The sequence below is a fragment of the Aethalodelphis obliquidens genome, unplaced genomic scaffold (assembly GCF_003676395.1).
Source record: "Aethalodelphis obliquidens isolate GAN/ISIS:26980383/991018 unplaced genomic scaffold, ASM367639v1 scaffold70, whole genome shotgun sequence".
Taxonomy (NCBI): Eukaryota; Metazoa; Chordata; class Mammalia; order Artiodactyla; family Delphinidae; genus Aethalodelphis; species Aethalodelphis obliquidens.
The window spans coordinates 9162845-9175850 of NW_020838014.1; the positions used below are offsets into that span (position 1 = coordinate 9162845).

General features: G+C 46.5%; 1 protein-coding gene across 1 annotated transcript in view; it reads left to right on the forward strand.

Annotated features, from left to right (window-relative positions):
- Positions 1–11123, forward strand: part of GJA8 (gap junction protein alpha 8) — a 52498-nt gene extending 41375 nt beyond the window's left edge. The window contains exons 3-4 of the mRNA XM_027091102.1: positions 2616–2671; positions 9479–11123. Coding sequence (XP_026946903.1) covers positions 9490–10848 — 1359 coding nt within the window. The 5' untranslated portion in view covers positions 2616–2671; positions 9479–9489 and the 3' untranslated portion in view covers positions 10849–11123. The remainder of the gene's footprint in view (positions 1–2615; positions 2672–9478) is intronic.
- The last annotated feature ends 1883 nt before the right edge of the window (positions 11124–13006 follow it).

Below are 13006 nucleotides of genomic sequence, written 5' to 3' on the forward strand. Positions count from 1 at the left end.
AGTCCCAGCCCTGGCCTGGGTCCTGCCTGTTCCGTGTGCTCAGCACAAGGACGGGAAGTGTGTCCCCCTTCTGCCTAAGCAGATTGAGAAAGATAACTTTGTTAGCAGGAGAAGCCTGGGCCGAGGGGTCGTGCTCTATAGAACTGGCACAATCTGCTCTCATGCATGAGCTGCTCCATTCAATAGAGAGCCGGGCCTTGTCCTGACAACTCATCTGTGCGGGAAATCCTCTCCCCAGTGAAAGTGCCCCACGATCCGCCCTCCACCCCACCCCTTGCCCCTCAGGGCACGGGAGCCCTTGAACCTCGGCCAAATGGCTGTGATGAAGAAGAATCTGTCTCACAACCAAGCTGGCCAGGGAGGATGGACAGAGAGGGCCATGGCTCACCGTCCCAGGCAGCGCAAACAAGAAAAAGGAAGTATCGATCCCTGTGCTGGTGAAGCAAGGAAACCTTGATCCGAACCTTCTTCGTAATAGTGGGAATAGCAGTTACCATTTATCAAGTGCTTTCCAAATGCCAAATATTGAACTCAGTTTTACACGCGTTGCTTTATTTAATCACTACAACTCTTTGCGGTGGACACTGGTTCCCATTTTTCAGAAGAAACAACTGAGGCGGAGATATGGAAAGTCACCGGCGCGAGATCAGGCAGCGGGCTAGTGGCGATGCTGAGACTGTCTCATTCCAAAGCCTGGCATCACAGCATCGCTGTTCAGTTTCCTACAAGATGGAGGCCTCACCCTAAGGCCAGATCTGGGGTTTGGGGGCTGGGAGACCAGATCCCCACAGTCCCCCTCTCCTTGAGCAGACGTATGTGTGGTAGGCATCCTGTCAGGGCCCGTGCCTTACCCATCTTTGTGTTCCCAGCACAGTGCCAGGTACCGTGACAGCTGAGCAAAAAGGGTGCAGTGGATATATGTATATGTATAACTGAATCACTTGGCTGTACACCTGAAACTAACACAACATTGTAAATCAACTAGACTCCAATATAAAATAAAATTTTTTAGAAAAGAGAAAAAATAACCTATAAGGGGAAAGAATCTGAAAAATATATATATATATATATGTATGTATAACTGAATCACTTTGCTGTACACCTGAAACTAACACAACATTGTAAACCAGCTATACTTCAATTAAAAAAAAATTGAAATGAAAAAAAAACGTTTTTAAAGTATGTAGTGGAAAGGAAGGGCAAAGTTGCACATTGGATGCTGGGTGGCATCTCGTTTCTCGGTGGTGTTGGAGTCTTAAAGACATGTGGGTGAACAAACCATACGTGGACAAACAAGAGACAAAAATTACATTTCCCAAGAATTTCTGTCCTCGCCCACTCTGTTTCAGCCCCTCGGGCCTGCTTCTGCTGCTGAGTGCCTTCCCCAAACACCCTCATGCCTCCATCCCTCACCTTCTTCAACATCTGCTCAAACCTTACCTTCTCTGCGAGGTCTGTGTCAGCACCACCTCCCCTCCACTGGCTCTCCCAATCCCCCCACACATCCTGTCATATTTTTTCATATTTGGTAGCACTTACCACCTTCTCACCTACTATATGATTCACTGGGTTATTGTATTTAATGACTATTATCTGCCTCCCCCACAAAATATAAGATCTGCTGTGGCAGTGATCTTTGTTTTATTCACTGATGTGTCCCAAACACCTCAAAAGGTGGGAGCTTAACAAATACTTGTTGAATGAATCTCTGAACATCGCCCACTAAGTCAGAGCCAGGCCTGAGACACTCAGGGAAGGGACCCGATTCACCCACAGCCCCTGGTCCTGGGTTTCTCAGAACCCCATTCCCCTTCCACACCTCAGCAGCTAGGAGAGAGAGATTCTGAGTCCCCTAATTCCAGTCACTGGGATTGACTGAGGACAGTCCCCTCAGGCCCCATGTATCTGCCTGCCCTTCTACTCATGCCAGGGCTCACCTGGTTCTCCCTAAAGAACCCTGCTGCTTATATAAGTCTGTGCCCCCGACATGGAGGCACCGGAGCCATGGAAAGTGCCTGGGCCTCTGAGACATACCACAACATTAGAGCGTCATTTCCACCCTGAGCCTGGTTTTCCTCATCTGTAAAATGAAGGGGTTGGAGCCAGCGATCTCTTCTGGTCTTTGCCAGTTCTGACACTCCCTGTGGTCAAGGTTCACTTAGAAACAGACCAACCCATGACCCCAGGGTGCAGGACACAGCCGTACTCAGAGCAAGAGGAGATCACAGCAAACATAACCAACAAGTGAACAAGGATTCACAGCATTGTGTGGGCTATATCGGCAGCCACCATCATCATAAAAAGTCCTTCTTACAAAACAGAACGGCAGTTATTAGCATCTCTATTGCACAGAGAAAACTGAGCCTCAGAGAAGCTGAGCAAATTGCCCACAAATAGGAAGCAAAAGAGCCACACCCAGAGTCGGGTCTCCTGGCTACAAACCCCATAATCTTTGCAAACATGTAACTGCTTCGCTATTTCGAAAATGCACCCTGGTAAAAGAATGCCACCATTATATTATCCAAAATGTTAACAATCTATTCTAAGTAATTACCGAATATAAAATTAGAATTTGAATGTGGTTATGGATTTATTTACATCCAATAAAATAATAGGGCCATCATGAGAAGACATCCCACTGAAAGACCTGAGAAGCTGACTCTGATTCCTGGTAGGAATAGACAACCCAACTCTCAGCAACAGCTAAGATGAGTCTCTCTCCCCATCTCTTTCAAAACATTCCTCAAGAGGTGTGGAATTAAGTGTTTATATTTCCAACGACTTTGCAGCTGACAACAAAAATAATTCAATCAATTGGGCACTATTAGTAGAATGTCTTCAGTGTCAACAGAATAAAAAAGCAAAGGAAGGGCTCAATTAGAAAGCTGGATTCATCCAAACCTGTGAAACTAATTGGTTCAGAGCCATGTGGACGTTCCCTGTTTTTCCAGATGCAAGTACGTGCTCTACTATCATCTCTCACGCAATGATGTCAAGAGATGGGGCCACCCCACCACAGTAGCCAAATTGGTCTGGGATGCCCTGGATGAGTAAAGTTCATTTGGAAGGTTGTGGAATGTCTCAGGGAAAGCACAAGCTTCAGGAATCAATATTTACTGAATGTTCTCAAAAGAAAGGATGACTGGGTTTCTTTCCCTCTCATCTCTGACTTCTTGCCTTATTGATATTGGGAACAATCTTGACCATCTGTTTTTAACTGAGGGATTCCCTAGAAGGCATTGTCTCAATCAGTGCAGGCCCTCAAACCTAGAAGTTGGAAAGAAATCAGAATTCTAAAGTAAATAAGGCTGTGGGCTAATGAACGTTTTAATAAAAATGGAAGTTAAGACACACTACATTGGTACCATCCTCCTTCAAACTGCCCCCGTCAAAATGCAATATGCCCACGACACCAGAAAGGACAGGAAATAAGAGGTGTGGCTGAAGCAAGCACCCTTTTTCCCCTGGCTTATTCTCAAAGTTGCCTTCGATTTAGTATCATACGTTGCAGATTTCCTAAAACGATCCCAGTTTCAACCATTTTTGCTCCATTGTTTCCACAAGTAAGCTTGTGGAATAAAATGCCCCAATTTTTGTTTTGGAAAATGTGGTCAAAACAACGATTTTCTATACCAGTGCAATAGACAGTCCCAGACAGTGGAAAGGGAGCAGGCTCAGAGAGGCAGAGAACATGCATTCATGCCCCCTCCACACTAGCTTCCCAAGCATCGCTCCTCATTAAGCCATACTGGTGTTTCATCCAAGAGCCTCTTGGTAAGCAAAATCATCATACCCCCATTTCACAGATGGAGGCACTAAAGTCTAAAACCGTCACTGACGTGGCATAATCCCCTTGATTCTTCAGCTTCTCAAAAGTATTTGTAATTATGGGTGAAACGAAGTAGGAAATGTCATGGCCTTGACAAATGGTGCCAGAATTCTTTGGAGTATTAAGACTCCTTTTCAAAGAGGGAGACTGCCCTGCTGAAAGTTACGAGACACAAGGACAAACCACCAATGGAAGATGAAACGTCATCCTTTAAAGGGGCCAACTGACCTCTTGCTGGGGTGACTTTGGCCCAGGCTGACTCGGTGACCTCTGACTGTCCCTACATCCCTAAGATTCTCTAAGCTGATAAAAAGGCACTAGGAAACCACCCCCAGGTCTCATGCCCTCTGGAGAGAAGCCAAAGATTTCCTGTTGTAGAAGGCCAGTCTGCTGCTAAAAGAAACTTTTGGAGACTGCAGAAGCCCCAGCTACGCTTTCCCACATCAGCTTTTCCCCACCCCTCCTCCCATCAGTGCCCAACGCAGCTCTCCCATTCTCTCTCTCCTATTGTTTTCCAACATCCCTCCCTTCATAAAAGCTGTCTGGCTGGGAGCTTAAAATATTGCTGGACAGTAAAACCTACCCATCAGGGCCAATCCAGTCATATCTGCTTAGTCGTGCAGCACAGTAGGGGCGGGGTAGAGAAGTGGGAGGTGGGCTTTTAGGCACCAAAGGAAATTTCGAGGCCAAGCTCGCCATTTTACTGCTGAGCGCCAAGAGAAGAAGAGAGTACCTATTTCTCCGGGGGAGCCTACTCCTATTGGCAAGTTTTCCATGGGTGATATTAGTTTGCAGACTTCCCACGCCCCCCTCCTTTCCCAGCCTAATCTAAGGGCTATATCTGGAATTCTCCACAAGGAAAAAGGTTTGCCACTAAAGTTCGGTCTTGGACTGGGATGTCTGGACTTAGAGTCCAATTCCGAAAACCTTCTTGGAATCGCCCTAAGAGTTGGCAGAGGTTTGGAAGGGAAAGAAATGTCGGAATTGGGGTCACAGGGGTGGGGTGGTGGCAGAGATGTCCAAATTCTAACTACAACTTGACTTTTTAAGGCCTTTCATTCTTCAGAATGAATTAACATGTCCCCGGTTATCCTGAGGACCCAAACCAAGTATTTGAGGTTTATGAAAGATTTCTGTAATTTTTCACCTAAACGCTGCGATAGGAGTAATAGTAATAATTGTTGAGTGCTGTGGGTGTGGGAGAGGCTTCACGCTCAGCATTCTTGATGTTGGAGCGTTTACTAGAACACAGGGATGGGTTTGCTAAGGACCATTAAACTCTTCCTGGGAGCAGGTTCCGTGCTCCCTACAAGAGCTGGAGGTTAAAGGGGCTGCTCTAGAAACACGGAGGTGCATTCACACTCCCTTACCCACCAGAGTGGTAAGGGGCCTCTAATCCTTTTTGTGGAACTTGTTGACACGAATGTGTATGTGTTGTTCTGCCACTTAAAAGGCAGGAGAAGGCAATGCTATCCTGGAAATCACCCTGGGCTTGAAGCTGAAGACCAGGGCTCACATCCCGGCTCTGCCCTCACCGGCTGAGCCCCCTCTTGGGAGACTTACTTAACCTCCCACTCCGTCTCCCATTCTGGTAACCGGGGCTGATAACGCCTAGTTCCCCGGTTCTCAAACATCCATCTGTAGACCTGTCAGTTCCGGTCCGAGATGAATTTTTCGGCAGCCTGTGACAATAACGTAGTAAACAGTGTAGTAAATTTTTCACCAAGTTAAATGTGTTTGATTTAAAGGCCTGTCTTTTATTCTGAAATTATGTCCTGCCTAGGTTTATGGTATTAAAATTCCCCTTTTATGAAATGATGGTGAAAATAGACTGCAGTCATAGCTAGCAATTAAATAAGTTTTAGGTCCTTGTTTGGCAAACTAAGGAGTCAGTAGCCCTATGTTGGTTACCATATTTTGTGGTTGTTATTGTACTAGTCTCTGAAATCCAAGTCTGAGGGCCACTGGCATAGTTCACAGGTTGTTATAAGGACTGAAACAAGATTTGCTAAAATGTATCATTTATAAATAGATAAGGGCTATCCAAACATAAGGTGTTATTTCAATCATTACTTAAAACCATAATCCTCTAGTGGGGTTCTGGTGGACACCCTGGGGGTGGAGGCTTGAATTCTGGCAGCTTATTTTCCACCTGCAATAGATTTTCACAAGAAAATAAAACAGAGAATTGCCTCTTTGATGACGAGAAATCCTTTGGTTTAGATTTTGCCCTGCTCTAGTGGAACAGTTTGCCCAGATTTACTCTGATCTGACTTCCTTTAATTATAATTTTCATTTTTAAAAGTGGAGAACCCAAGGCACTTTTCCTTAGCACCTCTAAAGCTTTTCTCCTTAACGCCATAGTTGGCCTGTTTCAATAGCATGACATTGGAAAGATTTTGTCCTAAGTTATAGTTTCTCTTCTTCCATTATATTATAAGAAATTTTGTAACTAGACATTAAAAAAAAAAAAAAAAGTAAGAAAGAAAACCACTCAAGCAATCCTAGCATTGCAGGGTGGGTATGGAAGGACACAGCTCTGTCTGGCTTTAGTTTGGAAATTATGAATGGGTTGGTCAGGAGGGTCTTCATGTGTCATGAACATGTGTCGTGACACTCATGGGTCAAGAATTATTGGCCCCAGTTTATAGCTTTAATTTTATACAAAACAATACCTCAAAATAGCTAGTTTTGGATCAATTTACTATTCTTTTTTGGAATTTACCATTTCTTTGCAAGTTGTCAGTCTCCCACTGCTAGCTGCAGTGAAGAGGACTGGAGTTCCCTAGGCTGTACATAATACTGGTATTACATGCACTCAGGAATTGAGAATTTCAGGTTTCAAATGATTACCATTAGGCCTATCCACTGGTATCTATGGAGCTCCCAGTCTGTAAGGTCTTTGTTCTGTGTCATGATGGTTCACGGAGGATAAAGACAAAATGGTCCCTGTCCACCAAGAGCTTTTGATCCTAAAAAGGGGAAACAAGACTGGTAGACATACAGTCCTGAGAGCTTGTGCTCGCCACACACATTCATGTGGGTACATGAGTGAAATACACACAAAATCCCAAAGGGACTAATATGGTACAAGTAATATTGTAAAATGAGTTGATATATCAATGTGGATAAGGCATCAACACCACTAGATTTAGAGTTCCTTAAAGCCAGACTTGATCTCATAGGAGTAAATTACACAAATTATTGTTTTGACATGAATTTTAGATTGAACTTTTTGGTTAAAAAACCTTGGATTAAAAAAAAAAAAAAAAAAAAAAAACCTTGGATTTTCCTGGTTCTTCCACCAATAGGATTTATGCTTGGGCTGTTTACCTGATTGTAGTGTTTTCCACCTTTTTCCAGAAGGCAATGGGAATGGCTGCCACTCTTTAATAGGGCAAATACTAGATTTAGCTGCAGTTTGAGGAGTGTTAAAGGTAGAAGTATAACTACGTACATGTGACTGGGATTCTCAATGGCTGGTTTTGAGTAGAGGACCCTCTCCCACTCTCAATTCCCCATCCCTAAATGGAACTCTTCCCAATGTCAGAGTCACGACTAGGGATGCCACAGCTGCTCTCACCTTCCCAGGAGGAAAGAAGCTGCTGTTGGATGCCTTGCCTAACTAGAAGTTTCTGGTTCAAGGGGAGCAACACTCTGCTCTTCACCAAGAAACAGCTGAGAGCATAGCCTGGGCACTGTTCACACCTGCAATCAGTATCGGTCACCAAGTTCTGTCTGGCCAGGCTCCAAACCGCAGGTTGGAAGGAAGCTTATCCTCTCCTAAAGATGAAAAGCCCACCTAATTTAAGATACCGCTTCTCATCACTCATTCAAGCGTTTAGCAAATATCCCTGTCGTTAAATGTGGTGGGTGTATTCCTCTGGCCCCACGGACTTCTGATCCTATAAGGTGGGGCACAGCTGGAGAAGCCTGGACCAGCATCTCTAGCATGGGCTCATGCCCTGGTCTGAGGGCAGTGATGAGTAAACGTCACAGCGCTAGAGAAGTTCAACATGGGGAACATCAGCTGAGGTGGAGGTTTTGATCAGAGTCTTTCAGAGATTACCAGCTTGCCCCACAGGTTCGCACTGGACAAGTGACCCAGTTTGCACACATCACCCCTGTCAGTTCAATCCCATGTTCACTAGTCATTGCTGTTGCTAGGGGCATTATATACTAGCATGTTTAATGGTATTTTTTTTTTTTCCTACAGACCAAATTTTAGCTCTATTAAAATAGCCAGTTATAGACCCTAAACCCTTTTCATTCTGTGGGACACTAAAACTGTCTTAGAGGACTTTCCTCACCCTGTAACATGATTTCTTCCGAAAGCACTCTTCCCGTTCTTTGGGTTTAAAAGAGTAATAATAATAATAATAATATATATACTGCTCTCAATTTGTAAAGCTATTAAGAAAGGTTTCCAGATTTCAACGTAGAGAAGAGAAAACGTAAATTAAGAGTACAGGAGTCACAAAGAAAGAAAGGTGGGAGAGTTGCAACATTGCTGACTTTGACGATGGAGAAAGAGGGCCACAAGCTAAGGAACGTGGGCAGCCACGAGAAGCTGAAAAAGACAAAGAAACTGAATCTCCTCTGGAACCCCCAACAAGGAACACGGTCCTGTTGGGACCTTGATTTTAGCTCAGTAAGGCACATGTTGCTCACATAACCCACAGAACTGTAAGAAAATCATCTTGTATTGTTTTAAGCCACTAGGTTTATGGTAATCTTACCACAGCAGGAAAAAACTAGTACGTTGCCCTTAAAAAAAAAAAAAAAGAGAGAGTACAGGGGTCACAAAATTGTATAGCTCCAATCACAGGCAATGTATCTCAATGGGGCAACAGAAAGAACCCAGACAGACAGACAGAACCACTACTATTTAGCTGTCTGATCTTAGAAAAATTATTTAACCTCTCTGAGCCTCAGTTTTCTCAGGTGGTGGAATCAAATCAGTTAAACACTTATCAAGCTCTCATTATGTTCTGGGCTCTGTGACAGGCATTGAGTATATAGCAGTAAATAAAACAGGCGTGGTCCATACCCTCATGAAGATTACAGTCTAGCAGGATCAAACTGAATGAAAAAATGTAATGTCAAAGGTCTGTCATAAAGTAGATATTCAAAAAAATGTTTCCTTCCACTTCCAACATCCAATCGTTATATACCCTAACGCAGTCAAAAGTAAGGTGACTGCGGGCAATTTCATACATAGCAAAATTTTGTTGGGGGCCCAGACACAAATGGATTAGAATATTTCTTCAGCATTATGACTCATGAACCTCAGTTCAGCTTACGGTTCTGATTTAAATCCATGTAACCATGGGTTTCTATTTATGATCAACAATGAACCCTTATTTTGGGGTGGAGTTCAAGGCTTATACAGATACTGCCTCATTTATCCTTTCAGGCAGCTTGTGAAGTGAACCCATTTTACAGATGAGGAAACCAGTGGAAGCAGATTCTTTTATGCTTCTTTCGTTCCCTAATACTAGTCTGCACAGAGGAAGCACTCAGTACATGCTGTTTACGCCGTTGACCTTGCCAGTCACTCAGGAAGGAGAGGTACCCTGAGAGTTAGCAAAGAGAGGCTGAGTCGAGATTGCATTGTAGCGGCTCAGCTTTGCCTTCTCCTTCCTCCAGGTGGGTGAGACATGGGCGACTGGAGTTTCCTGGGGAACATCCTGGAGGAGGTGAATGAGCACTCCACGGTCATCGGCCGCGTGTGGCTCACGGTGCTTTTCATCTTCCGGATCCTCATCCTTGGCACGGCCGCGGAGCTCGTGTGGGGGGATGAGCAGTCCGACTTCGTGTGCAACACCCAGCAGCCAGGCTGCGAGAATGTCTGCTACGACGAGGCCTTCCCCATCTCCCACATCCGCCTCTGGGTCCTGCAGATCATCTTCGTCTCCACGCCGTCGCTGGTGTACGTGGGGCACGCGGTGCACCACATCCGCATGGAGGAGAAGCGCAAGGAGCGCGCGGCCGAGGAGCTGTGCCAGCAGTCGCCTGGCAACGGCGGCGGCGAGAGGTCGCCCGTCCCAGCGGACCAGGGCAGCATCAAGAAGGGCAGCAGCAGCAGCAAAGGCACCAAGTTCCGGTTGGAGGGGACCGTGCTGAGGACCTACGTCTGCCACATCATCTTCAAGACCCTCTTTGAAGTGGGCTTCATCGTGGGCCACTACTTCCTGTACGGTTTCCGGATCCTGCCTCTCTATCGCTGCAGCAGGTGGCCCTGCCCCAACGTGGTGGACTGCTTTGTGTCACGGCCCACCGAGAAAACCATCTTCATCCTGTTCATGCTGGCCATGGCCTCTGTGTCCCTCCTCCTCAATATTCTGGAGGTGAGTTACCTGGGCCTGAAGAGAATCCGATCGGCCTTCAAGAAGCCAGTGGAGCAGCCCCTGGGGGAGATTCCTGAGAAGTCCCTCCACTCCATTGCTGTCTCCTCCATCCAGAAGGCCAAGGGCTACCAGCTCCTCGAAGAAGAGAAAATCGTGTCCCATTATTTCCCTTTTACTGAGGTTGGGATGGTGGAGGCCAGCCCACTTTCTGCCAAGCCTTTCAGTCAATTCGAGGAGAAGATGGGCACCGGGCCCCTAGGGGACTTGTCCAGGGCCTACCAAGAGACACTGCCTTCCTACGCTCAGGTGGGAGCCCGGGAGGGGGAGGGGGAGGGGGAAGGGGAGGGGGAGGGGCAGCCTGCGGAGGCGGGAGCAGAACCGGAGGTGGAAGCAGAACCAGAGGTGGGAGAGAACAGGCAGGAGGCAGAGAGAGTGAGCACGGAAGGCCAGGAGACCCTGGCCGTGCTGGACGGGGAGAAAATGGAGACCCCGGAAGTGGGGAAGGAGGTTGAGAAACAAGAGCTGACGCCTGAGAAGGTATCAAAGCAGGGGCTGCCGCCTGAGAAGGCGCCTTCCCTGTGTCCGGAGCTGCCTGGGGATGACACCAGACCCCTGAGCAGGCTGAGCAAAGCCAGCAGCCGGGCCAGGTCAGACGATCTAACGGTATGAAGCAGTGCCAAAGGAAAAAAGAAAAGAAAACACCCGAGCTAACCTATGGCAAGATGAAACCTAAAGTTGCCAACATGCTTTGAGTCTTCTGTCCCTCCCCTCACACCCACCCTAGTTGGACAGGCACTGCGGTAGAACCGTGCATGGCGTACAACTAGGAAACTGCCTTTCCCGTATATAAAGGCTATCCAGATGAACCCATTGTCCCGTCAAAGTTCCCAGTCTCATGACTGCCCTGCCCCTCTATGCCACAGGGAATTCTGCTTTCATCCCCATGTCCCCATAGAAATCCTTCCAATCAGAATTGTGATTGTCTCATAGCTTTTCACCAGTCTTGTCTCAAGCTCACAAACTCCGCTGAACTTTTTCACCCCAGCACTTCCCTAGCAGACACCATGTGACATATATCAGGGATCCCAAACGTAAGGGCCGGTGGTTGAAACTGGTGAAGTGCGCCTGTTCGAATGCCATGGGAGAGCTACGGCTGTGGAATTTGGGAAGCAGAGGGCAACGGCTGCTCATTTCCAGGCAGCAGTTAACCAGACAGTGTTACCTGGCCATCTGATTTTTCAAGAGAAGCCAGAAATCCAAACGTTTAAGTGAAGTTTCCCACTTTTTTTTTTTTTTTTTTTTTTTTTTTTTTTTTGCGGTACGCGGGCCTCTCACTGTTGTGGCCTCTCCCGTCGCGGAGCACAGGCTCCGGACGCGCGGGCTCAGCGGCCATGGCTCACAGGCCCAGCCGCTCCACGGCACGTGGGATCTTCCCGGACCAAGGCACGAACCCGTGTCCCCTGCATCGGCAGGCGGACTCTCAACCACTGCGCCACCAGGGAAGCCCTCCCACATTTTTAATGTTGCCAACTAAATTTTAAATATGCCATGTGGGCCAAAGAAAATGTGTGCAAGCCAAATTTAACCTGTGGGGCACCAATCTGCAAGTTCAGCTTTTACTCATGAGCCCAGCTTTCCTATGGAATTGGTCATATTATTTAGGGTCTCAACTTGTTCCTGTGTCTTCCAAACCTCATTTCACCATTTTGGAGTGTTTGGTTTAAATCATCAGTCCAGGAGACGTCCAGAGTTCTCACTGGCCTTTCTTTTGGGTCACTGTAGCCCCTGGGTTCTGATATAATTACATCCCTTGTATTGGTGGGAATTCTGCACTGGGCGCTCTCAGAAAAGGAGAACAAACCCCATAGCCTCTCTCAGAACTGAAAAGGCTCTGAACCCTGGTCGCAGTTTTCTTCCCTGAAGCAAAGGAGGTCCTTTTCTTTCCTGTCGTCTTCCAACATCAGTTCTCAGCCTGAAATCTACACCTCCTTTCATCAGGGGCTGGGAGCAAGCCCAGCTCTGAGCCAGACAATACCTGCCTACTGGCCTGTCTTGAGGAGATTAACCCTCAGGCCTTGCTCAGGCAAAAGACATGTACAAAAAGGACCATCAGAGCGGCACTAGAGAGAGCCTCGTACAAATTGGGAACACAAACAGCGAGGGTCTCAAAGTCTAGCCCCAGGCCAGACTTCATCCCCGGAAGGGACATAAAGGCTTAACAAGGGAACAACAGGGATCTTGAAGGTCTCCTACCCTTTATCCCCCCAACCAACTCTCTTCAAACAGAGTCCAGTCAGGGAAAATCCTCAGGTATAAGTACATATTTCACACAGGGAGCAATTTTACCCAGAGCCAATCAGTTCCCAGAGCAGAGGGAGAAATTGATATCCAAGCTGGTCCATCTAGAACAAAGCTATACTTCATGGGCTGCAGTGCCAAGGCTAAGATAGGAGGGATAGAAACCACAATTGGGATCTGGACAGGAGATCACCAGGGTACCCAGAAAAAACTGCCTTCATTCTATCTTACCCCCAGCCAGCACCATCCCAAAGAATGCAAATCCCTTGTGCTGCCCTGTTTACCACCTTCCTTTTAAGATATTCATTTTAGATATGCTTTTCTAGAGCAAAGCCTCCTCCGAAACTATTCCTCCCCTGTGACAGTATTCCCATTCCTTGGTGCTCCATTCTAAAGCAAAATGGTCTAAAAATGAAATTCATTCTAAGGTATGATTTTTTTTTTGTAATTAATCCAGGGAAATTTTACATTTTAAAAGAGAAAGCCTAACTAAAATGTATTTTACCTAGGTTAATCCAAACTAAAATGT